The sequence below is a fragment of the Protopterus annectens genome, chromosome 16.part0, assembly GCF_019279795.1.
Source record: "Protopterus annectens isolate FY-2018-M chromosome 16.part0, PAN1.0, whole genome shotgun sequence".
Lineage (NCBI taxonomy): Eukaryota > Metazoa > Chordata > Ceratodontiformes > Protopteridae > Protopterus > Protopterus annectens.
Genome location: NC_056750.1, coordinates 518,354,600 through 518,382,173, shown reverse-complemented (window position 1 = coordinate 518,382,173; position 27,574 = coordinate 518,354,600). Strand labels below are relative to the sequence as shown.

The window sequence follows — 27,574 nt, the reverse complement described above, 5'->3', positions numbered from 1 at the left end:
AACTGGACTGCTAACATCTCTTTCATGTTGATATGTAGATGCTGTAGTCTGGCAGGCCACTTGTCTTGTATCCACTTTCCATTTAGATGAGCTCCCCAAGCAATGTCTGAGGCATCTGTCGTTAGAATCTGACTCGCCTCTGGCCGGGTCACAGAGAGTCCCTTGTTTAGGTGACATTCCTGAGCCCACCACATAAATTCCTTTTGAATGCAAGGTATTATTTGAATGACAGTGTCCAAATCCTGGCAGTGCTGTGTCCATACATTTTGAGATACCATTGCAGCTTCCTCATATGCAGTTTGGCATTGGGAAGCACCAGAATACAAGATGCCATGAACCCTAAGGCTTGAAGGACTGTCCTTGCAGTCAGCCCGGACTGAAGAGATAGGTGATGGAAGTAACTGGAAAGATTCTGTTGTTTGTCCGGGGTTAAAAAGGCCATCTGGGCTGCTGTATTCAGTCTCACACCCAGAAAGCACATGTCTTGAGAGGGTACTAGACTGGACTTTATTTCATTCACAGAATACCCTAGGCATCTTAGCACTGCTATCACATATTCCAAATGCTGTAAAAGGTCTTCCTTTTCTTGAGCCAGAATCAGGCAGTCGTCCAAGTAAGGATAGATTTGAATTCCTTTTAGTCTGAAGTAAGCTATCACTGGAGCCAGAACCGTTGTGAATACTCTGGGCGCAGTAGATAAGCCAAAGGGCAATGCAGAGAACTGATAATGAGAATTTCCAGCTCGAAAAAGCAGATACCTCCTGCAACTTAGTCTGATAGGCACATGAAGGTAAGCTTCCTTGAGATCTAAAGTTACCATCCAGTGATCTTTGCCCAGTAGAGGTAAAAGCTGTTGTAACGTCAACATTTTGAACTTGGGAATGTCCAGATAAGTGTTGAGGATAGATAAATCCAAAATTGGTCTCCACGTGTTCCCCTTCTTCTGTACTAGGAACAGGCGAGAATAAAATCCTAGGCCCCTTTCCGGCACAGGAACTGGCTGAATGGCCCCTATTTGGAGCAACAGAGAAATTTGCTTGTGAGCCTCTTTTCTTTGTAGAGGAGGAATGTCTGGCATGCCTTTGAAAGGAGGCAAGGTATGGAAATAAAACCTGTAACCGTGGTGAATGATATCCAGAACCCATCTGTCTTGGGTAATTAAATCCCAATTTTCTTTGAAAAGAGACAGCCTTCCTCCCAAAGGTGCTGCCAGGCGAGAATGTACTGGCAGCTGAAAAGGCAGGTCATTGGGTCTGTTTACGAAAGGACTGACCCCTGCCCTCACCAGAAGTCTGAGCAGGTGAACTCCCTGTTCTAGGCCTAAAAGAACCTTGAGCTCTGCCCCTACCACGTCTAGACCTACCCCTAGACTGGGAATCATAAGCAGGATATGTCCATCCCTTAGTAGGCCAATTTCTACTAAACTTGGAGGCTGCACCTGCAAAAATCCTTAACAGTTTGCATAGACTTAGCCTTGTCCTCCATTTTCTTTAAAACTGCTTCCACAGGCGAACCAAACAACACATCAGACTGTAAAGGAGCATCCAAAATCCTTGTCTTAACATGCTCAGCTAAATTCTGATCCCTCAACCAGGCGTGCCTACGAAGAACAGAACCAGTGGCAGCCACCCTCGAGGAGGCCTGCACAGCATCAAAACCACACTGCAAGGAATGCTTACCCACCTGTTCAGACACATGAACTAAATCCTGCAACTCTTTACACTCAATACCTTCAGCCAGAGCATCCACCTTAGACTTCAATTGTGAAAGGAGATAATTCTGATATTTTAACATGTGAAACTGACAATTCAACGCCCTCATGGCTAAAGTGGAAGAAGTATACACTTTCTTTCCCCATCTATCCAAAGCCCTTGCCTCTTTATCAGGAGGAACAGGATTTTTAACAACAGAAGCCTTCACACCTTTAGGCCCCTGAGAGACAGTTTCGGGTCTGCCCTAGGACTCTTAAAAGATACTTATGGGCTTCAGGCACCCTATAGTACCTATCCGGTTTAACTGGGGCAGGAGGCAAAGAATCAGGATTCAGGAAGCCTCTGCAAAAACATCTTCTACCACATTCAGAACAGGAGGTATAGCTAAAGGCCTATGCTGGGGTAAAACAAGAATTCCCTAAGCCTCTTCCTGGAATCAGAGAAATCTTGACCTTCCCATTTAAAATGCTCCCTCATGGAATGCAGCGTCTCTGTAAATGAAAAATCCTCAGGAGGCTAAGCTGAAGGAGTAGAATCATCCACATCAGAATCAGAATAAGGAGGATACTCCTGCAAGTCTTCAGCCAAGACTCAGAAGCCGCCGAACCTTGCTCAAAACTCTCAAACTCAGGTTCCACCCTAGGCCTCTTATCAGGAGGGGGCATAGAACCTCTAATCATAGTAATCAAATCCTCTGCCATTTTTAGCATATGCTTCTTAGGCAAAGACCCTGAAACACTCGGAGAAACCCCCACTGAAGCTAAACTAGGCCTGCCTCTTAAAGAAGCCTTGGAAACAGAAGGGGAGGCCCTAACCACCTTAGGAAGAGAGGGAAGAACAGCCACCTGAGAAGCCCCTTCAGCCTGGCCTACTTCCTGAGAGGACACATCCTGTAACAGTAAAGTCTCTCCCTGAGACTCCAAAGAAACTCCTGGCAGAACCTCCGGCTCCACTGAGCCTTCTAAAGAACCGACGTCCGGGACTGTCGGTTCTTCCACTCTAGGCTTTGCTGCTTTGTCCTTGCGCTTTTTGGCCGAAGGCGCCGGAGCATCCGGCGGCATTTTATAATTACAACGCTTCCCAAAACTAACCTGGCACAGTCTAACCTTCTCTTAATAGTGCGTTTGTTAAACCTAGCACAAGAGCGGCATCCAACAACGTCGTGCTCAGGCCCTAAACAAGGTATACACAAAGTATGATAATCCCTATGAGGTATCTGTTTCCCACAAGAAATACAGTTATTCACTTTTTCTGACATCCGGTTAAATACTGAGGCAAGAAAAACCAAAATATTCCCCAACGGGTACTTAGCCAACTTTGATTCGGTCTGAAACTCTGACTTCAGAAACTTTCAGAACGCCAACCTGCACTCGCAAAACTGCTTCTGCATCGGACCATGCGGCAAAAAAGACTGAGGATATGACGTCGGTCATGCGCATTAGTACCCTGACGTACTGACGTCAGTCTAATGCGCCCTGACCGGCGTCAGCCATATACTTTGGTATTCGGGCCGACTGGACAGCGGACTACCCAATAGTTAGGACTGCAGCAATGTGGAATGAAGAACATCATATCTGTTTTCTTGGCCAGTTCCCAAATACCTGAAGTCAAATTTGCATTCTACATCACTCCCTGATACGCACAGTGCTATATGTACAAATTGCAGGAGGAGTCATTACTGGGCACAATGTGGCTGAACAAAGAGCACTTCTGGCTGAGATCAAAGACTGAAACATTTATTACTTTCAAGAACTTTAATCAAACAATGACTTAGGAAAGTACAGTTTTGTACCTACCATAAATGTAGATGTCCGACAGGTATGCATCTGCAGTCATCACATATGGGTTGTCCTGCCTCAGGCAGCCCTTCGGTCGGCCGGATTCCCAAGTCTGGGTCCGGCGTCGGCTGATGTCGCCCTTTCCCCGACGTCAGAGCGCCTGGGGTAAAAAAGCGTCAGCCGACGACATCTTCCTCAGTTTTTTTTGCCCCAGATGCCAGGTGCCCTCTAAGGAAGGCTAAATTTGGAGGAATGCAATAAATTCCAAACAAATACACCATAATAGATAACCCCAGCAAGCTATGAGAGGGATAAGTACCCAAGAAATACCACAGAGGGGAAGGAGGGAGGGTAAACCTGACTGCAGATGCATACCTATCGGACATCTACATTTATGGTAGGTACAAAACTGTACTATGTCCTTCAAGGATGCATCTGCAGTCCTTACATATGGGTAGAATACCATAGCCAAGCTGGGGGAGGTAGGACCTAAGAAAAGAATGGTGTAGCTAAAATGCCCTGCAGGACTGCCGTAGCAAAGCCTGCTCTGGATCTGGAATATAAAGGTAAATTGTAATGCTTGGAAAATGTATGCACGGAGCTCCATGTAGCAGCTTCTAAAATGTCCTTCGTAGCCACCCCTCTTAAGAAGGCTGTGGAGGTGGCTGTGGCTCTGGTGGAATGAGGTCTAATGTTAACTGGCACAGTTTTGCCATGGAAAGGGTAACAGAATCTAATGCAATTCCCTATCCATTTTGAAATTGTCTGTTTGGAAATTGCTTTTCCTTGTACACCAGCAGCATATGCTACAAAGAGCTGGTCAGTTTTTCTGTAAGTCTTAGTTCTGTCCAAGTAGTAGTGCAACTGTCTGTGAATGTCCAGGGTATGCAAAAGTTTCTCTCCTTTGTTTTGTGGATTTGGAAAGAAGGTAGGCAGGTGAATAGCTTGGTTCAGTGAGACCCTGGATACCACCTTTGACATGAATGAAGGATTGGTTCTCAATGAGACTCTGTCCTGATGAAAAATAAGAAATGGTTGTACTGCCATGAGGGCCTGTAGCTCAGATACTCTTCTTGCTGAGGTTATGGCCAGAAGGAAGGCAGTCTTCCAAGACAGGAACTGTAGTTCTGAAGATGCTGCTGGTTCAAAGGGAGGTAGAGTTAATTTTTCCAACATGAAGTTAAGGTCCCATGTAGGCACTGGTGGTTTCCTTGGAGGGCTGATGTTTTTAAGTCCTCTTAGAAACTGCCTTAGCAGAGGATGCGAAAATACCGGTGGATCAGTGTTGTACTCTGCTGAAATTGCTGAAGCATGAATTTTTATGGAAGAGTAAGAAAGGCCATTATGGAGCATTTCTGCCAAGTATTCCAGGATTTGTGCAATGTTCATCACTGTCGGATCTTGGCCCTTTGTGGTGTTCCAAGTGTGAAATCTTTTCCATTTTGCTGAATATGCCTTTCTTGTGGAAGGCCGCCGAGCTTCCATGATGACATCCTTTACTCTCTTGGATAGTTTATCCTGGCGAGGGGTCAAGGTATTTTCCAGGCTGTCAGCTGCAAGGTTTTCAGGCTGGAGTGCAGAGTTTTGTAGTTGTGCTGTGTCAGAAGAAGTGGCCATTGTGGAAGGGGCCACGGTTTCGTGTGTGACATGCTCCTTAACAGTGGGTACACCAGTGCTGTCTTGGCCAGTCCGGAGCTATCAGAATCACTTTTGGCTGTTCTGTCCTGATCTTCAGTAAGACCTTGGTCATTAATGGAAGAGGTGGGAATGCATATACTGTTAGAGTATTCCAGCTGAAAGAGAGAGCGTCCACTTTCCATGCTTGTGGGTGGTATGTCCTTGTGCAGAAGTTCTTCAGTTGATGGTTGTGGTGAGAGGGAAAAAGATCTATGTCCGGCCTCCCCCATGATTGTGTTATCTGGAGGAAGGTGTCTGGGTGCAGCATCCATTCGTGTGGATCCATGATATTTCTGCTTAGGCTGTCCGCCAGTACATTGTCTTTTCCTGGCACAAACTGGGATTGCAGCTCTATATTGAGTTTTAGGGAAAGTTCCCAAAGATTCATTGTCAGCCTGCAGAGAGGGTAAGAATGGGTACCTCCTTGCTTATGTACCACATAACTGTGGTATTGTCTGTCCTTATTAGCAGGTGGCCTTGATGCAGGAAGTGTTGAAGGCCTCGATTGAATGTATCACTGCCAGCATTTCCTTTTGGTTTATGTGCAGGTGCAATTCTTTTTGTGACCATAGTCCTTGAATGCATTTGCCCTCCATATGTGCTCCCCATCCATGGTCTGAGGCGTCTGTTGTAATGGTTTGGCTGATAATTGGTTTGCTGAAGGGCAGACCCATGTTTGACTGGCTTGCTTGAGCCCACCACAGAAATTCCTTTTGAAGGCATGGAATGAGAGGGATCAAAGCTTCTAGGCTGTGACTGTGCTGAGACCATAGACTCCTTGGGTACCTTGTAGTTTCCTCATATGCAGCCTTGCTTTTGGGATCAGAAGAATGCAAGATGCCATGAAACCCAGGGCCTGCAAGATTTTCCTTGCAGTCAGTTGAGTTTGTTTTGTCAGATTCCTGAAGTAATTCGGTAGCTGCTCTTGTTTTTCTTCTGTGAGAAAAGCCATTCGGGTGGTTGTATCTAGTATTGCACCCAGAAACTTTATTCTTTGGGATGGAACAAGTCTTGATTTGTGAATGTTGACTGTGTATCCCAAGGCCTGAAGTAGGTGGATGGCATAATTCAAGTGTTTTACCAAAGTTTGTTGGCTGTCCGTTTGTATAAGGCAGTCGTCCAGGTATGGGTATATTTGAATCCCCTGAAGTCTGCAGTGTGCAATTACTGATGCCAGGCATTTCGTGAATACTCTGGGCGCAGTAGATAAGCCAAAGGGCAATGCTGAGAATTGATCATGCTCTGAACCTGCAGGAAATCTGAAGTGTCTTCTGCAACTTTGTCTGTCAGGGACATGCAGGTATGCCTCCTTGAGGTCTAGAGATACCAGCCAGGACCCCTTGCCCAGCATGGGAAGGAGTTGCTGTAGGGTCAGCATTTTGAGTTTTGGCACAATGAGATAAGTATTCAGTGCGCACAAGTCCAGAATAGGCCTCCATTGTTTTTCTTTTCTTGGGACAAGGAATAGTCTGGAATAAAATCCTTGGCCTTGTTCTGTGAGAGGAACCTTTTCTATAGCTTCCATTTGCAGTAGGTTGGAAATTTGTTTGAAAGCCTCTGCCCTTTGATTCGGAGGCAGGTATGGCATGCCTTTTCTTTTTGGTAATGTATGAAAATGGAATCTGTATCCTTTGTCTATTATTTGCAGTGTCCATTTGTCCCTTGTAATACTGTGCCAGTTTTTTGAGAATAAAGATAGCTTTCCGCCCAAAGGTGCTTCCAATTGAGCCCTGGTTGGCGTGGTCAAGGTCAAGTCATTGAGTTTGTCCTTGTGCAGCGGTTGTAGGTCCTGCACTACTTCTCTGGTTAGGAGGTTGCCATTGATGTACTCTGTAAGAGCCTCTAGCTTGCCCTCTACCTCTGGCATGCCTGTTCTTGCCTCTTTGAAATCTGTCAGTGTCTGGAAAGGACCAATTCTTAGAAGGCCAATTTCTGCTGAATCTTGGTGGTTGGACCTGGAGAAAATCTTTGACTGTTTGTACAGATTTAGCCTTTTCCTCAAATTTCATTAAGACCTCCTGACCCATGGAGCCAAATAACTTTTGCTTTTCTAGTGGCGCATCCAGAAGCTTTGCTTTAACATGATCTGGCAGAGTTTGTTCCTTCAGCCAAGCATGCCTACGTATCACTGCACCTGTCATTGCTGACCTACATGAAGCTTCCAATGCATCATAACCACACTGCAAGAAATGGTTGCTAACCTGCTGGGAGTTATGTACCAGATCCTGAAGTGCCTTGCGATCTAGGGGTTCAGGAGAAGATAGTTTTTTATACAATTCATCTAACAAATACTCTTGGTACTGTATCATATGGAATTGACAATTTAATGCCCTCATTGAAAGAGTGGAAGAAGTATACACTTTTTTACCCCATCTCTCTAAAGCCCAGGACTCCCTTTCAGAGGGGAGTGGGTTTTTAGTAGTGGCGGTTGCAACCCCTTTAGGGCCCTGGGAAATAGTTTCTGGGTCAGCAGAGTGGCCCTTCTAAAGGAAATGATGCGAGTCCGGGACCCTGTAGTACCTATCGGGTTTGACAGGAGCCGGAGGAAGGGAGTCAGGGGAAATGCTAGACTCAGAGTACACATCATCAATGACATTCAAAACAGGAGGAATAGCCAAAGGTCTATGCTGAGGCAAATGCAAAAAAGTCCTTAATCTCTTCCTGGAATCAGAGAATTCCTGGCCCTGCCATTTGAAATGCTCTCTCATGGAGTGAAGGGACTCCCCCAAATGACAACTCTTCAGGAGGGGAGGCCGAGGGAATAGATTCCTCTGCATCAGAATCCTCGTAGGCCGTAAAGGCCTCCTCCTGGTAGTCTGATAGGGCAGAGTCATCTGAGGCCTCATCAGAAGACTGGGGATCTGTGTGCTCAACCCTAGGCCCTTTGTCTAGAGGAGGTTGAGAGGCCCTGTCCGGATGTGGCTGAGAGCCCCTAATTAAGGAAATAAGGTCCTCAGCCAAACTTAAGATCTGTGAACCGGTAGTGGATCCCTGAGGAATAGCCTTGGGAGGCAGAGATTTTGGCTGTTTAGAAGCTTTAGCACGTGTGAATGCCTTTATGGACATGGATGCAGGAGGCCTGGCTGCTCCACGTGCTGGCGTAGTTTTATCTAAAGAAATGGTGTCGGATGTTTCCAGAGCACCGGTTTCAGAGGGAAATTCTATAACCGACTCAGAGGAGGCCTCCGGGGCCAAGGTTGTCGGTTGTGCGGTTTCGACGGTCGGAAGCACCAAGGATTCGGTTTCAGCCGAGACCAAGACACTCGAGGTAGGCCTAGGCGTGGTTTTGGCCGAACCACGGTCCGCGTGCGTCGGTCCTTGTCCTTCCGTTTTTTGGGTAAAAGAGTAGTCGGAGTCTCAGACAGCATATTGTAAAAGAAACTAGCCCCAAAAAATTCCTCCGCAAACTCCGCCCGACGCCTTAGAGTGCATTGATTGAAGGAAGCACAGGCTGTACAGGCCGAGACGTCGTGGTCTGGGCCTAGGCAGGGGAGGCAGTAAGAATGGAAATCCTTATGAGGTATTTGTTTCCCACAAGTTAAGCAATTATTAACTTTAAGTGTTTGATCTGACATCGGCTGAGGCAAGAAAGAGTCCCCAATGGGGTACTTAGCTTTTGAAGTCTTCGGTAGCTGAAATTACAGGAGCTGGCCGACCAGCACTTGCGAAGTGCTTCTGCTTCGGGCACTGTGCGGCAAGAAAGACTGAGGAAGATGGTGTCGGCTGACGCTTTTATACTCCAGGCGCTCTGACGTCGGGGAAGAGGTGACATCAGCCGACGCCGGACCAAGACTTTGGAATCCGGCCGACCGAAGGGCTGCCTGAGGCAGGACAACCCATATGTAAGGACTGCAGATGCATCCTTGAAGGACATCTCAAAGTGCCGCAATTTGGAATTGTGTTTTGAAATCAAAAACTTTCACTTTGAAGCCACTCCAGTAGCACACAGGGATAAAGCCCTAGATATGGCCTAGGCAAACTAAGTTTGATTAGCGGCTTGGACAACTGACAGATTAGCAGACAGGGATACATGGGCCTGCCTGGGTGGGTGGAAATTTGTCAATAACATTCCCCAAGGGGAGGCATGGTCCAGAGAGGGAAGTTGCCCTAGGATGTAGTCGACAAGCACAGGAGGTGGGGAAAGGAAGTGATTAGGGCATTAAAATAAATAAAAATAAATACAGATGCAAGGACGACCGAGCTCCCAGGACACCCTTGGGATCCATGACTGGCCCCAACAATAATGACGTCTGGGAAATAAAAAAAAATTAGCATAACCCAGCAAGAACATGTGGCACTGTGGAGCTACGCCAGTAAAATGAGGTCAAGGGCTCCAAACAAAAAAAAGATTCCACTTTAATGAAACAGCCATCAAACACTTAACCAAAGCAATAGACAGTCAATGGTATCCTTTATTTTGAAAAGCCAAATACTGAGCTGCAAAAAAAAAATGCAGTATTTCTGGTATCCCTGATGCATTCTATATCATTAAACTCAATTTGATGAAGACAGCCACCTTCTTCATAACAAGCAACCACCAAGGTACAATCACATTTAGTTTCTAGAAAGGAATATAAATGCTGACCTGTTTTGTGAGCAAAGTCTGCACAGATGACAGATCCCGACCATAATCATCTGTTTTCAAACTATTCTCTTTTTCACCTACAAAAGAAATATGAATGATGAAATGTTTACTGCAAGTACACCTTATGTACACCAGTTTTCAAGATATTCATGAACCACAAGCAGTGACAGAAACCAAAACAGAGAATAACCAGTTCTGATCAAAGTTCCCATTATTTTGCATGCAATGGCCTTTTTAAGATCACTCTACCACTCCCACTTCCTGTTGGTCTTTTTTCATTCTCTCTCTCGATCAACAAATACGGTTTTCTCAATGAATCCATGGTTGTTCTTACTGGCTAAAGTAGAAGACAGGCCATGATACCTACTTTTCAACAAAAAAATCGAGAAATTCCACACTATACATTAGTCAGGAGATGCCAGAGCACTTTTTACAAGGTGCACTTGGTGGTGCTGCGGTAGCGTTGTCGCCTCACAGTAAGACGCTGTCCGGTTCGACTCTCAGCTAGAGCGTTTTTTGCTTGGAGACATGCGTGAATGGGCATACCTTTGTTGAAGGTTGTGCGTTAGGGCTGGCAACTCGGCACAAAAATCAACTGCCAATCATTAGCGGACCGGAGTTCCGCTGTGGCGATCCCTAACCTGGAAAAGCCGAAAGACACAACAACTTATCACTAGAGTAAATTTTGCAAGCTGTAAATATTCTGATTCTTAGATCAAGTGAAAAGAACAAAATCTGGCAGTTAAGTGGCAAGTGTGTAACACTTGTAGCAGTTTTAAGGTCTGTACATGGAGAGGAGATTTGTTTTAAACTCTACACATAACATTAAGTCAATACACCAGCAGTGACATAACATTGCTTGCTGCTGTGCCTTGAAAAAACCTATAGAAGTAAAAGCTAACACTGGCACAGACAATGTAATTTTGAATTTTATTTATTTATTATTTTAAAAGTTCACCCTTAGAAAAAAATGATTTGCAGTAGTCTATTAAACGGACAGCATCAAACACACAAAGGGGAAAAGGAATCACAATACCGGGTTATTTTTCATACCGCTGTACATGAAGTTTAAGGACCAAGTCATCCAACATTTAAACTGCATCTAACAAATATTTGCTATGTTGCACATTTCATTAATCTTAAAATTTATAGTAGTGTACATGACACAAAGTACAGTTGTGTAGGACCTTACCATTGAAGTAGAAGTCCTACTTCTCACTGTTGCAATACTCTCTACTCTTGGAACATCCTGCAGAGGGCAGCCAAATGTCTGACCCGCATACCAAAGCCTTTACACTTTCCATCCACCATGCGTCAGATGTATGCCCTACATGGAAGGGGTAAGGTTCATAAGTGACTATGAGTGCCTAATCCTCAGAAATGAAGTGCCTCATTAGAACCAAGGCAGCTACAGAATAAACAACAAATACATCCAGGAATGGAAGGAGAAAAGAATTTAAGAAAGACTCCTCATCCAGAAGGAAAGTAATACAAATTAACAGCAGGACGGAGGGAGCGACAGACTACTGCAAAAGTGATCTTACACGACTGTACTATGCCCTTATCACAGTTGCAGTATTACTTACAAAAGCTACTATAAAGTATGGAAGGAGGAAAACACAAAAGAGCTCTTCAAACACCTGTGAAGGATGGCACTGGCAAAACCCACCCTGGCTCTATAAATGACATCCAACATTGAAAGTTTGGTGAAAGTATGAAAAGAAGACAAAACAGCAGCTTTCAAGATGGATCTAGTATCCAGACCATTGGGGTGGGAGGTGCCTCCCCTCCCCCCAATGGTCTGGATACTAGATCAATATACCCCGAAAAAATGAACAAGAACAGAAGAAAGCTGCTTGCCATGAAAAGAGTAGCAAAAAGAAATGGGCTTGGAAATCCAGGAGGAGATGGTTTGCTTAAATATCATCAGACCCAAAAATAAATAAAAAGCTCAAATTTCCTGGTATGTTTTGTCTCGTCTAAGTAATATCTGAGCTATGCAAATCTAAGGTGTGAAGAACCCTCTCACTAGTATTCTGTGGAGGGGAAAAATGAAGATGAATGGACTGATTCAAGGACAAATCATTAACCACCTTAAGCATAAAAAAATAACACTACAAAGAGACATTCTGTCCATGTGAAAAAAACATAAAAATTGGAAGCACCATGAGTGCTTGATGTTCAGAGACCTTCTTTGCACTGTGAAGAACCTGAAAAGGCAGACCTGGATTTAGGGGAATCTGGTGAATCCACTAGCGAAGCCTGAGCTTGAGACAAGGCACGAGAGGAAAAGTACAGTTTTGTACCTACCATAAATGTAGATGTCCGAACTGGATAGCATCTGCAGTCATAACAACTGGGTTGTCCTGTCATCAGGCAGCCCTTCAGTCGGCCGGATTCCAAAGTCCGGGTCCGGCTTCGGCTGATGTCGCACTTCACCCGACGTCATCTCTGTTGGTCTTCGGGTATAAAGGCATCAGCCGACGCCATTTTCCTCAGTGTTTCTTGCCCCAGATGCCAGTAGCCCTCTTGGAGGCTAAAATTTGGATAGATGCCAATGTTTCCAAAAGATAGAGGTAAACACAAAAATAAGCATGTATGTACATATATATAAACAAATACACCATAAAAGACTCCCCCCCACCAGCTAGCTATTAGGAGGGTAAACACCCTAGGAGTATCATAGAGGGAAGGAGGGAGGGTAATCCTGACTGCAGATGCTATCCAGTTCGGACATCTACATTTATGGTAGGTACAAAACTGTACTATGTCCTTCATGGATGCATCTGCAGTCATAACAACTGGGTAGAATACCATAGCCAACTAGGGAGGAGGATAAAACTAGATTATGGTGTGTTTAGGATCCCTTGCAGTACAGCAGTGGCAAACCCTGCTCGGGATCTGGAATATAGAGGCAAATTATAATGCTTGGCAAATGTATGCACGGAGGTCCAAGTAGCCGCCTCAATAATGTCTTTGGTTGCCACTCCTCGTAAGAAGGCTGTGGTAGTGGCTGTTGCCCTTGTAGAATGAGGTCTTATGTTCTGTGGAATTGGTTTTCCATGGAAGGAGTAACAGAATCATATGCAATTTCCTATCCATTTGGAGATTGTCTGTTTGGAAATAGCTTTTCCTTCCCTTCCTGTTGCATAGGCTACAAAAGTTGGTCAGTCTTTCTGCTACTTTTGTTCTGTCCAAGTAGTAGTGTAGCTGTCTATGTACATCCAAGGTATGCAGTATTCTTTCCCCTCTGTTTTGTGGGTTGGGAAAGAAGGTAGGTAGGTGGATTGCCTGGTTTAAAGACACTCTGGATACTACCTTAGGCATAAATGTAGGATTAGTCCTCATGGACACTCTATCTTGGTGGAAGATTAGGAAGGGTTGCACTGCCATTAAGGCCTGTAGTTCTGAAACCCTCCTTGCTGAAGTAATTGCCAGTAGGAAAGCAGTTTTCCATGACAGGTGTTGTAGGTCTGCTGTTGCTGCTGGTTCAAAGGGTGATAGTGTCAACTTTTCTAGCACAAAGTTTAAGTCCCAAGCTGGTAATGGTGGTTTCCTTGGAGGTTTTACATTCTTGATTCCTCTGAGGAACTGCCTGAGCAAAGGGTGCGAAAAAACAGGTGGATCAAAGCTGTATTCTGCTGAAATAGCTGATGCATGTATCTTGATGGAGGAGTAGGACAGGCCTGAATGAAGAAGTTCGGCCAGATACTCCAGAATGTTAGGCATATCTATGTTTGACACATCTTTTCCTCTTTCAGTACTCCAAATGACAAACCTTTTCCATTTTCCAGCATAGTTCCTTCTTGTTGAAGGTCTGCGTGCTTCAAGAATGTCTTTAACTCTTTGGGAAAGTTCTGGATTATCTGCTGCTATGTGATGTTCCATGCAGTCAGTTGCAACGTTTTTAGGTTTGGATGTATGATGCTGTAGTTGTTCTGAGTTAACATCAAAGGCATCAGGGGTATTGGCCACATATTGTTCCGAGACATGCTCCTCAGCAGTGGGTACCAGTGTTGTCTTGGCCAGTTTGGAGCTATCAGGATTATCCTTGGACGTTCTTCCTTGATTTTTAGTAATACTTTGTGTATCAAGGGAAGAGGTGGGAATGCATATGCTGTTAGGCCTTTCCAGCTGAAGGAGAGCGAATCCACTTTCCATGCTAGTGGGTGGAATGTCCTTGTGCAGAATTTTTGAGCTGGTGATTGAGAGGTGATGCGAATAGATCTATCTGAGGCATTCCCCATTTCTTTGAGATGGTCCTGAAGATGTCCGGGTGCAGCTTCCATTCGTGGGCATCCAATGTGGTTCTGCTTAATATGTCTGCTAGAGTATTTTCTTTTCCCGGTACAAATATTGCCTGTAACTGGATGTTGTAGCTGAGTGCCAGGGTCCACAGCTCCAAAGTCATTCTGCATAGGGGGTATGAATGAGTGCCTCCCTGTTTGTTGATGTACCACATGACTGTGGTGTTGTCTGTCCTTATCATCAACTGGCCCTCTTTGAGAAATGGTCTGAACTTTTGGATTGCCAGTTTTACTGCCAGCATTTCTTTTAGGTTGATGTGCAGGTGAAGTTGATCCTGTGTCCACAATCCTTGCACGCATTTGTCCAGCATGTGGGCCCCCATCCTAGGTCTGAAGCGTCTGTTGTGATGGTCTGGCTTGCTTGACATCTGCGAAAGGGTAGCCCTGGGTTTGACTGGCATGCCTGAGCCCACCATAGGAACTCCTGTTTTAAGCATGGAATTAGTGGGATTTCTGTTTCTAGGCTGTGTCTGTGTTGGGACCATAAATTCTTTAGGTACCACTGTAGTTTTCTCATATGTAGTCTGGCAAGTGGGACCAAGATTATGCATGATGCCATGAAGCCCAAGGCCTGCAGTACTTTTCTTGCTGTTAACTTGTTCAGTTTTGTTAGTGCCAAGAAGTAAAGAGGGAGTTCTTTTTGTTTTTCTGTAGTTAGGAATGCCATTTGTTTTACTGTGTCCAATTCCGCGCCCAAGAATGTCCTTGTTTGGGATGGTATCAGCCTTGACTTTTGTAAATTGACTGTGTATCCCAGTGCTTGTAGCAAGTAAATGACCCTTTGTAAATCTGTTGTCAGCTTGCTTTTGTTGTCCCCTTGTAGCAGGCAGTCGTCCAGGTATGGGTAAATTTGAATTCCCTGTAGTCTGCAATGGGCGATTACTGATGCCAGGCATTTTGTGAATACTCTGGGCCCAGTAGATAAGCCAAAGGGCAATGCTGAGAATTGATAGTGCTCTGATCCTGCAAGAAATCTGAGGTATCTTCTGCAGATTGGTCGAATGGGGACGTGCAGGTATGCCTCCTTGAGATCTAGAGTTACCAGCCAAAACTCCTTGCCCAGCATGGGAAGAAGTTGCTGTAGGGTCAGCATTTTGAATTTTGGGACAATGATGTATGTATTTAAGGTGGACAGGTCGAGAATTGGTCTCCAACTTTTTGCCTTTCTTGGAACTAGGAATAGTCTGGAGTAGAACCCCTTTCCTTGCTCTGCTGTTGGCACTCTTTCCACAGCTCTCATGTTTGCTAACTGCATTATCTGTTGTAGAGCCTCTGTTTTTGATTTGGAGGTAGAGTTGGCCTTCCTCCTTTGACTGGTAAAGTGTGGAAGTGGAACCCGTAACCTTGATCTATGGTTTGTAAAATCCACTTGTCTTTTGTTATATAGTGCCAGTTCTTTGAAAATAAGGTTAACTTTCCGCCTAGAGGAGCTGCTATTTGTTCCCTGGTAGGCGGATTTAGGGTTAAGTCACTGTGGTTGTGTTGATGTAGTGGCAGTGGTTGTGTCTGTGCCTCTGTTGTTACCTTGCCACTGTCGTCCTCTGTAGGCACCTCCTCTGGATTGGTTTCTGCCTCTGGAACGTCTATTCCTGCCCCTTTGAGATCTTGTGGAGTCAGGAAAGGACCAATTTTGGCAGGCCAGTTCCTGCTAAACCTTGGGGTTGAACCTGCAAGAAATCTTTAACCGTTTGAACAGATTTTGCCTTTTCTTCCATTTTCTTCATAACCTGCTGGGCAGGTGTACCAAACAAACTTGTCTTATCCATAGGAGCATCTAGCAACTTTGCTTTAACATGATCCCGTAAAGCTTGCTCCTTTAGCCATGCATGCCTTCTTATCACTGTGCCAGTCATGGCTGATCTAAATGAAGCCTCCAGTGCATCATAGCCACATTTTAAGGAATGGTTACTAACCTGTTGTATGTTATTTACCATTTCTAATACATATTTCTTATCAAGAGATTCATCAGTGGTTAGCTTTTTAGTTAACTGATCAAGCATAAACTCTTGGTATTGTATCATGTGAAACTGACAGTTTAAAGCTCTAGCTGAGAGTGTAGCTGAAGTGTAGACCTTTTGTCTCATCTGTCTAATGACCTTGCTTCCCTTTCAGAAGGAATAGGGTTTTAGCTATGGTCGGCTACTGCCTTGGGACCCTGGGATATAGTTTCGGGTCTGCAAGTGGGGCCTTGTAAAGGTGGTGATGAGTGTCTGGCACCCTGTAAAATCTGTCTGGTTTGGCAGGGGCTGGAGGTAAAGAATCTGGTGCGGAGCAGACATCATTGAAAGCATCATCCACCACAGAGAGAACAGGAGGTATAGCTAAGGGCCTGTGCTGTGGAAGGTGCAGAAAGGTCCTAAGTCTTTTTCTGGAGTCTGAAAAATCCTGTTGCTGCCATTGGAACTGCTCTCATGGCATGTAAGGTTTCCCCAAAGGAGAATTCTTCTGGTGGGGAAGCAGCTGGAATGGATTCTTCAGCATCAGAGTCTTCAAAATTGGAGAAAGGAGCCTCTGGCTGGTCAGTTATGTCTGATTCATCGGCAGAATCATCAGATGACACTGGCTCAGGGGGCTCTGCCCTAGGTCTCTTCTCTGGGGCTGAGAGGCCCTGTCTGGGTGAGATTGAGATCCTCTAATTAATGAAATTAAATCTTCTGCCAGAGTAAGCATTTGAGAACTAGAGGAGGGCCTGGTTGTAGGGGGTTTAACAGGCACTGTTTTAGTAGTCTTGGCTGCTTTAGCCCTGGCGAAGGCCTTAATGGACATGGCTGCTGGAGGCCTAGCAGCACCACGTGCTGGGGTAGAGACATCCAAGGGAATGGTGTCTGATAAGTCAGTGGCAACCACCGTAGTGGATAAAATTTCTGAGGCCGATTCAAGAGTGGTAGCAGGGGCCTCAGTTGTAGAGATAGATTCAGCTGTACTTTGATCAGTTTTCTCGGTTTCGGCCGAAACCGAGACACTCACGGTTTGCTTAACCATGGTTTCGGCCGAAACCGCGGACCGCGAGTGTCGGTCTTTATCTTTGCGTTTTTTGGCAGAATGGGTAGTCGGAGGATCCGACGGCATAATGTACGCAAAATCAGAACCGAAAAACTTTTCAGCAAACTCCGACCGACGCCTAAGCGTTCGTCGGTTGAAAGAAGCACAGGCCGAACAGGCTGCTACGTCGTGGGCTGGGCCTAAACAAGGCAGACAATAAGAGTGGAAATCTTTATGAGGTATTTGTTTCCCACAGGTTAAACAATTATTAACTTTTTCTGACATCGGCTGAGGCAAGAAAGAGTCCCCAACGGGTACTTAGCTTTAGAAGTCTTCGAAGTAGTATTCGGTAGAAGTAATCTCTGGATCCGACCGACCGGCACTTGCGAACAGCTTCTGCTTCGGGCGCCACGCGGCAAGAAAGACTGGGGAAAATGGCGTCGGCTGATGCCTTTATACCCGAAGACCAACAGAGATGACGTCGGGTGAAGTGCGACATCAGCCGAAGCCGGACCCGGACTTTGGAATCCGGCCGACTGAAGGGCTGCCTGACGACAGGACAACCCAGTTGTTATGACTGCAGATGCATCCATGAAGGACATCAGACACCAGAGGGTGGCAGTGCTGCAGCAAAACAATCTGGAGCTGCTACTGAAATGTTCTTCATGTGCAGTTTGGCAAAGGGAACCATGGGTAGAGTGGATGCCATGTACTTCAGAGCTCAAAAAAATTCCCTTGCAGGAAGGACTGGAAGTAGTAGAAAGGACTGGAAATAAGCAGTCAAAGAGAACCTTGGGAGGTGGGAGACAAGCCAGCATTGGAAAGAATGGTCTGAATCTTGCACTCTAGGAACACTCTGGTCCCGACAGGGAGTCAACACAGACTTTTTGGGACTGAGGATGAACCCCAGACTGTGCAGAAGCAGCATAGTGAAGTGTAGGTCCTGAAGCAGGAGCTGCTGAGTGGGGGCTTAAATCAAAAGGTGGTCCAAGTAAGAGAATATTTTGAATTTCCTGGGGCCAGACATTTGGTAAAGACCCTTGGAGTTGTAGAAAACCAAAAGGCAAAGCAGAGAATTGATGAGAGAAACAGATTCAAACACCCTCCTGAATAGAATCCAGGGAAACCAGAAACATTCGAGAAAAGAACAGGGAAAAGCATCTGAAGACAACATCCTGAAAGAGGGAAACTTGAGAAATCATGAAGCCTCCTTCCAGAGAACCAGAAACATTCTGGAATAAAAACCTATTCCCTGCTGAGACATGGGGACAGGCTGATGGTCCCCTGTGACAAGGAGGAGGCTGAAGAAAGCCTGACAATGGAGGAATGGACTTCCAGACCACAAAATAACCATTCTGGATAATGGAAAGTACCAAGTGTCTGTGGTTACCTGGTGCCAAACAGGAAAAGAAAGTCAACATGAGGGACAGAGGAATTTGGCTGAGTAGTAGGAGTGGCTGAATGTCAAATATAAGCAGAATTGTCAGGGGAAAGGAGGCTTTTGACCCTTAGAACTTTTAGAAGGCTTGGAAAACCTCACCTAGACACCCTCTTGCACTTATAAGGTTGTTTAGGCTGCAAATGAACAATTAGAAAATTAGGAAAGGAGAGAGAGAGAAGTTTTAAATCCTGCATAAATGTACCTTATCCTTAAGGGTCTTAATTCAGAGCAGCCGTAGGGGGAGTCTAATAATTTGGCCTTGATGTCTTCAGGCACAGCCCAAAGGTGCAACCACTAACATCTCCTCATTACAAATCCAGATGCAATTGCCTTACAGGAGGTATCAGCAGCATCATAACTACATTTAATAGAATGATGACCTACCTGAGAAGCAGAGTTCAAAAGGGAAATGGCAGGAGTCTTACTCTCTGAATCACGCATATCAGCCAGAATGCCCCCAAGTTGGGAGAGAACAGCCAGGACATACTTAGCATATGGGTCTGGAAATTAATAGCCCAGAAAGCTGAGGTAGCAGAGATATTTTAACCATATATGTCCATGCCACAATTGTCCTTATCAAAAGGTAAAACCTTGGAAGAGAACAGCAGCTTGGATGGTTTATCAATGACTACAAAAATAACGGCAGGATCACAGGAAGGAATTTTATACAAACATGTTTGAGATTCAAGACACTTTACAGAATCTGTCTGATCTCTTATGGGTAAAAGGTTGAGCATCAGAGGGTCAAGAAAGTGCAGTAAAAGTATCTAAGAGGGCATCCAGCACTGGATGAACTGCAGAAGGCCAAGGAGAATCTATTTGCAAGAGCTCATAGTACCTTTTTTGAACATCAGAAACCTGGGAACAGTCCCATTTACTGTTCCATCAATATAAACCACCATATCCTCAAAGGACAATTCTTCCAAAGGAGCGTCAGGAGAAAAATGAATCCTCTTCTTCAGACCCCAGAATAAAAAGAGAGTGGATTTGAGAAGAGTAAGCGAAGACTCTGCACCACAGTCCAACTCTTCATCAGAGGGAATCAATGTCCCTTCGATGTCTGGAACAAGTGGAAGAACAGGGAACAGAAGCAAGAACAAACAGTCCTAGAAAGGAACTCAGCCGTAAAAACAGTGAAAAAGCCTCATGAGTAAAATTCTGCTATTCTTAGTGGGGATCCTTAGCCACAGGGCTCACACACACAGTCTCCTGCCTCTTTTTCAAAGGAACATTAGCATTAACAAATCTAGGAAGTTCAGACTCCTGCCTAGATTTAACGAGGGTTCCAAGCATCTCTTCCCTAAGAGGTATTTGGGGAATCCCACAGGACCCTCCAAAATAATCAGCGGTGGTTCCCCCTCCGCATCTGCACCAGGAGTAGGCACAGCCTCAGCGGACGTGTGGGCAAACTGTTCCGTGCTGGCCTCCAACTGGGTCACAGCACAGGGAGCTGACATTGGCAACTTTAAGGTACTCTGAATCTTCATCCAACTTGAAGACATCTGGTTTAGACTGAACAGCAGCAGCAACAGGTTCAATACATACCTTTTTGACTTTCTTCCTAAGTTGTGGTGGGCAAATCTGTCCGTGTTACCCCAAGCCAAAGGTTTCAACCTCTGGCTCACCAAATAAATAGAAAGATGACTGCAGAGTGTATTAGGAACAAACAACTGACAATCTCACATGCGTGCAGTCATGTGTGGTAACTAAACAAAACAAGGCAGTGATTGTGTCAGTCATTCTGGGAAATCCGTCTCCAACACTCTCGTTTTCCCTTCCTGGATGACATACAAACTAAGGGAAAAGGAAGAAAAAAGGAAGGAAGGTACCTCAATGGGGAAACTTAGGGCCAGACTCAAACTCTGTCACATTGTACTAAGCGAATCTGCACAATAACTGAGCATGTACAGGGTAGGTGCGATTCAGAAAACCCAACTACATGATATAACTATACCAAATAATGTGGTCTGCTGTGTTATATACTGATGAGGCAAAAGAAGATGGCAGAGCGATTCAGAAATGTTTAAATTCCATGTAGTGATGCTGCAATAATCTTAGATTTGAACTCAGCCATATGCCTATGTTCATGTAACTTACACTGCACAAATATGCTTGGGGTTGCCACAACCAATGAAAATGTGTATCTACTGGTGGCTCTGATCTCAGTTGCTTTACCCGATGGCATGCAAAGTCACTCCAAACCAACAGAAAAAATACATTCACAAAATTAGTATGTACATATACAAACACAAAAATAAACATATACGTGCACACAAAAATATTTCAATGTATAGAAATATATCACCAGGCAGTGTATACCCCATAGTCAAACCAGCAAGTAAAAAGTGGAGTGCTAAATTTATCAGTTGCACAAGTGAGGAAGGAAGCAAGCCAGCTCTACCAAGAAGCGCACTGGATGAACAACTAACCAGGCTAGAAGTCTATGCTTTAAAAGTTATTCCTCAACATAAACACGCTTCTCTGCCTGTTGTCCAGATTCACCCCTCTGGGTGCTATGAATATGTTGACTAGGGCTCATCCTATTGTTTCTAAATTGCTCAATTTGCACGATATGCAAGCTTCATAAACATATTGAAGATTACTGCACAATGACATGCACGCACCCCCAAGTATCTGCAAGCAGTCTCATCCACCCAAGGTGTGTACAACAGATTAGAGCTGAGGAAACTGTCATCACATTATTAACCAGAAAATGCGATCAATATAGGGCAGGTGTTCCCAGCAGCAAACAGGGGGATGGAGAACAGCCATGTTTCACACCTTAAGTGGCACTGGAAGCAAACCAATATAGTCCCAATATTTTTTTTCCCATTCATTGTGCAAAATGAGTTGCCCATCACTGCAAGGAGACACAAACTATTTGGGATGCCAATTCTCTGTGATCTTTAAAGGTGAGACAATTATAGATGGAGAAGGTGAGGATAGTGTTCCTTTCAGAGCAGAGGCGGTGTGATGAGGAGTCCAACATTTTTCTGGACATTCCCTCACAAGCATTATAACTGGAGGCTCCTGACGGCTGGAATAGTATGTTTAAGGCTGTCACCTGTGCTACTGGCAACCCACTCATGTGGAAGCAGTGCAGTCACCACTATAGAGACTTGAGTCAAAGCAAATCTGAACTCCTTGACTTGTGGCAGGATGAAATGAGGGTTCAGTCACCACCTCAGAACTGCAAGTACACCACATTTTCGAGCTTAACATAAAACACAGTTGTGTAAAATCTTACCCTAACGACAGATGTCCTTCTCTTCTCTGTAGCAGTATTCTTAACATGAGGGAGTTCTCTGCCGTAGGTGACCCATCAGCCAGTATACAAGAGTCTTTCACTACTGTAGGATATGTGGTATGTCACATGTAGGCTGCTATTGTAAGTTGGTCATAAAAGTGACTTACACATGAACCTACCTCAGAAATGAATGCCCCAGGAGGAAGCCAGCCTAAGGGAGGTTGGGTAGGACCATTCAAGGAAAAGAACCAAACCACCTGGTGGAAGGAGGGAGGGATTGGAATACTGCAGGAAATAGAAGGACATCTATCATTATGGTAAGATTTTACACAACTGTTTTATGTCCTTCTACTAAACTATTGCAGTATTCTTAACACGAGGGAGAGTACAAAAGCTCACAAAGAGAGGGTGGAGGAAGAGGCAGTTGTGTTCTCCAGAAAGCCATGGAGTATGCCTCTGGCAAACATTGCCCTAGACTTAGAAATGCCACCCAGTTTGTAATGTTTACTGATGGCATGAACAGAAGTCCATGTAGCCACTTCAAGAATAGAACTAGTGTCTAATCCTTTGAAGAAAGCACTGGATGAAGATACAGCCCTAGTGGGATGGGCCTTTACAGAGGAAGCAAGGGTCTTACCATGTTTCACATAATAGAACTAAATAGCCTTAGAAATCCAAGTGGAAATAGTCTGTTTGGAAACAGGCAATCCCAGAGCCTTGGGATGATAGCAGACAAAAAACTGGTCTAATTTCCTAAAAGACTTGGTCTTGTCCAAGTAAAATCTAAGCTGCCTATGCACATACAGGGTGTGAAACACCTACTCACTAGAACTTTTTAGAGAAGGAAAGAAGGTAGATAAATGAATGGCTTGGTTGAGTTTCATTGATTACCTTGGGCATAAAAACGGTTGGTATGCAAGGACACATTGTCTTTACGGAAAACTAAAAAGGGAGGAGAGGCCAATAGGGCCTGGAGTTCAGAGACACATCTGGCTGAAGTTATAGCTAGGGAAGTACAGTTTTCGAACAGCAATGCTGTAGGGACACTGATGAAGCTGGCTCTGAAATGGGGAAAGTTAGTTTTTCGAGCACAAAATTAAGATTCCAGGGAGGAGAGAGCGGTTTAATGGGAGGTCTAGTGAAGGACGCCTTTAATTGTTTAGCCTCAAATCTGCTAGCTGGGGGTGGGGTGGGGGAGGGATATAAATAGCTGACATATAGGCCTTCGCCGAACAGTAGGCCAAACCAGCAATGAGCAGTTCACAAACAGGACAGAACCAAGGGGGACTTCCACTGATAGTGGATCCTGGTTTCGTGACAGATATGAAAGTGAAAACCTCTTCCATCTGAATAGGTAAAATTTTCTGGTATTGGGTTTCCTGGCCTCCTGCAGGATCTTAGCATGTCCTCAGAGAAAAGCTGTCTAAAAGGAATTAAAACCCTATCACCCACAGAGTCAACTGGAGGGTAGTCAAGTGGGGATGGATGAAAGTTCCTTTATCTTGTGTGAGAAAGTCTACCCTGTGAGGTAACTTGTGGTGATTGCCCTTGGCTAAATGCAGGAGAAGAGGGAACCAATGCTGTCTTGGTCAACGGTGAGTCACCAGCAAGATTTCTGGTTTGTCCTGCTGAATTTTTAACAGGACTTTCAGAATGATCGATGGAGGGGGGTACAGAAACATCCCCTTCCAAGAGAGCAAAAGGGCATCCACCTTCCAGACCAGAAGGTGAGATAGTCTAGAAGTTGGCTGCTCATGGGGGAGACAAAGAGATCGACTTGAGGTATACCCCACTGGTGGACAATGTCCAGAAATACATCTCTTTGAAGCATCCATTCATGGGACTGAGGTAGGGACCTGCTCAAGGTGTCTGCCACACAATTTTGGTTGGATGGGATGAACACTGCTTGAAGAGTCACCTGATACTGCACTGCCAGCTTCCAAACTTGGACTGCCAGCCTGCATAGCTTGCATAAATCAAAAAGTAGGTATTTAAAATATTTAACAGAGTCTTGTTAGTTTAGTAAAATGCATTTATAATTGGATGATTTACACATGGTGATTTGTGTGGATTTATGTATATGAATTTTGTATTTTGTATATAATTCTTTATATGAATTTTGATACATATTTTTTATATATTATGCATTATATGTTTAAAAAATTAAAAGTTAAACTAAATTGCATTAACCACTAATTATTTAACTAACTGGATCTTGTTAAGTGGCTGTTTGCATTTAAATATTTAAGCCAGCTGAAATTGTACTACTGTGATCCTTGAAGATGAACTGCCGAGGTGCCAGATCACTGTTGCTGTATTTAAAAGAGGTGAGTTGCTGGTGTAATTGTGCTGGTGCATTTTGTGTTCTTCTTTATCTGGTTTTCGTTTTGTGTTTGGTAGAATTTTTAACGCCATTACCAGCATCAGCATGTCGCAAGCAGCTGAGGGTCCTGGGCTCCTTGATATGCCTGGGTTGCTTAATTTTGCTGATATGGTGAGCGAACGAGAGAAACAATTTGCACAGATGGATCCATGGAATGTTAACAGTTGTGACTCCGAGGGGAATTTTTTGCAACTGTAAAGACCTGAGGTGAAGGAGGTTCTTTCTTTCTGGACATCTGTTTCCTCGAGAAATATGTACGTCTGAATTTAACCCCGAGGGGGTTATGTATTGATCGGGTTGCCTGCCACTAATTTTACAGAGGAGGAGAGTGATTTATCTGAGAAGTGGAAAAAGGCTTTGTTACAGTGCACCTTGACTTGGCTTTGGATCTTAATCAAACATAATTTGAGGGCGCATGATAAATTGAAGGGGGAGATTCTGCACTTACAGGATGAGGTGGTGGAGGAGTCCTGTTATCGGGTGCAGATGTCCTCAATAAGTGAAAGGGTCCCTAAACTAGAGACTGTAATTATCCAGTATAAGAGAAATAAGCTCTTACGCGATATGAAGGACTACGAGACTGGTATTCTGTTCTCACGGCAACGGGAGTAGTCTCAAAGCAGGTCAAAGGTGAGAAATAACAGTCAGAAGCGCCGTACTGTATCAGCGTCTTCTGCGGAGCAGGATGGAACTAAATCTGTTTCTTTTGCTGTGTCTTCGGCTTCGGAAGGTGAAGATGTGAATCAGGCTGCAACTTCTAATGATAATCATACTTTTCAGTCGAGCCAGATGAATCGTGAGAGAGGAGGCAGGAAGAGAAGGAACCGCTTTAAATAATGGACATGTAGTTTCTAGTTAGTACAATGCACAAGTAATGCATGTTATTAATTTATCTAAGCTTAGCCTTTTTGATGATATGAAGGCTGTATTACTTAAAGGCAGTAAATTTATACCCTCTTTTGTCGACCTATATTTTGAGCAAAAGGCATTTTGCAGAAAACTGTTATTAATTGCATATTCTGGGAAAAATGTATGTAATGAACTGGCAAACAACATGGGAAATGATGAATGTGAAGACATTACTGCATGTGAAGATGTTTTAATGAATGTCTCTATCTATGATTATGAATCTGAAACTTTAGAGTTTGAAAATGTTGGTGACAGTGATAGTTTACTTTATGCCACTGGGTATGGTAAATTACAGTTACCTAATTTGTCAATAGAGAGTAAATTTATGCCTATGATAAATATGCCTGCTTTTACTTTGTTTCAAAAATTGTGTATAAGGAAATTTCCATTGCTTTTAGTATGTTCCTGAAGCAGAAGAAAACATACAATTTAACCAAGAATGAGTGGCTGGCTTTAAAAATTTTAAAAATGGAATTTATTTTTAAATGTGCATATAAAGGTGGTAATTGGGTGATTTTGGATAAACAGATGTATTGTGAAAAAAATAGCCGACATACTAGGTTGTGAAGATGAATACAAATCTTTATCTAGGAACCCTGTTATGAGCTATAATAAACTGTTGGGATTATTGGAAAGGGGAGAACATTTGGGTTTTCGACTGTAAATATGTGAAAAAGTTACATGTTAAGAAACCAGTTACCCCTATCACGTATGCCCTGCCAAAGGTACATAAAAATTTAGAGAGGCTCCCTTGAAGGCCTATTATATCAGGGGTGGGTTCCTATCTAAGCAATGTAGGCAGTTTTCTCGATTTTCATTTTTAAAAATATCTATGTAAGGTTTACGCACATATTTCAAATAAACAAGATTTATTAAATGAGTTAGTTAAAATCAGATGACAAGGTGATTATTATTGGATTACTGTCTATGTCAAATCATTATATACAAATATAAAACTGAGATGGGGAATTTAGGCCATTATGGATATATTAGGTGAAGGCTCAAGAACAGCTTTTTGGTTAACCTATTGGAATTCTGTTTAACCCACAATTATTTTTCCTTTGAGAAATTTTTTTTCTTGCAGTTGTAGGGTACAGCTACGGGGGCTTGTTATGCACCCTTATATGCTATAATATATGTGGGATATTTTGAAAGTAAGTTTATATATCACACTTTCTTTTATAAGGATAAAGTTGTGCTTTATAAGTGCTTTATTGATGACCTTATCTTTATTTGTAAAGGAGATATTTGTGATTTTTTGGATTTTTTGATACCCTAAACTGCATGGTTTGGCTTTCTCTTATGAGTTTTAGTAGAGAAACCATTAACTTTTTTGATGCGACATTGTATGGGGATGGTGAAGCTATTGGCTTTAAACCATATAGGAAATTAACCTCAGTGAATATGTTCCTATATGCAACTAGCATGCATCCAGAACATCCTTACCTAGTGCTGAATTTAAAAGAATTTTTGATCATACTAGTGATATGAGTCAGAAAGTGGTGGAATTGGATAATGTAGAGAGGAGATTAAAGGGGAGAGGTTATGATGAGGAAATATTATTGAGATGCAAGCATGTAATGCTAGGGGATGTTATGCAAAAATCCCAAAGAATGTTAACTAGAAAATGTGAGAATTTTAGAGAGAATAATTCTTCTGTTAACAGATATGTGAATAAAAAGTTATTTTATGTTGCAAAATGTTCTCCCTTTTCTGATATGCTGGTTAAGATTATAAAAAAGATTTTGGTACATTATTTCTGAGGATGAAAATACTGGTCACTTGTTCACCAAACATCACATTTTCATTTAGCAAAGGAAAAAATTTGAAGGAATTATTAAATTATAATTTCATTGTGGGGCCTAACATGAATTTACCTATGGGTACCTTCCCCTGTGGTCATTGCAGTATTTGTAATAGGGCTAAAAATTTGTCAGGAACTTTAATTAATGGGAAATTATTTGGTTCTAGATATTAATTTAACTGCAGATCAACAGGGGTGGTACATATTTTGGGATGTTCATGCTCTGATATAAAATGGTATAGAGGCCAGACAAAACGTATGGTTAAATTTCGAGTTTTGGAACATCTTAGAGATATAAGAAATAAAAATGAATCGAGTCCTACAGCTAACCATTTTCATGAAATGCATGAGGGTTCAGACAGTGGTTTAACTTTTTCTGTACTTGCAAAACCTTTCTTGCCTAGAGGGGGTGATTTTGTTGGTAAACTATTGGAGTTAGAAACTAGAATGATATTTAAATTTCAAACTTTAAGGCCCCATGGTTTAAATCAAGAAGTAGGTATTTAAAATATTTAATACGGTCTTGTTGTCGTTGTGTCTTTTGGCTTTTCCCGGTTAGGGGTCGCCACAGCGGAACTCCGGTCCGCTAATGATTGGTAGTTGACTTTTACATGCCGAGTTACCAGCCCTGACGCACAACCTTCAACGAAGGTACGCCCATTCACGCATGTCTGCACGCAGAAGACGCAACAGCTGAGAATGGAACTGGACAGCGTCTTACTATGAGGCGACAACGCTACTGCAGCACC

General features: G+C 43.6%; 1 protein-coding gene across 1 annotated transcript in view; it reads right to left on the bottom strand.

The window, feature by feature from the left end:
• The window catches only part of SPTAN1 (spectrin alpha, non-erythrocytic 1), a gene marked incomplete in the record, with an annotated part of 2,849,969 nt that overhangs the window by 838,087 nt on the left and 1,984,308 nt on the right, over positions 1–27,574 (bottom strand). Inside the window, 1 exon segment of the mRNA XM_044058813.1 lies at positions 9,753–9,829. Coding sequence (XP_043914748.1) covers positions 9,753–9,829 — 77 coding nt within the window.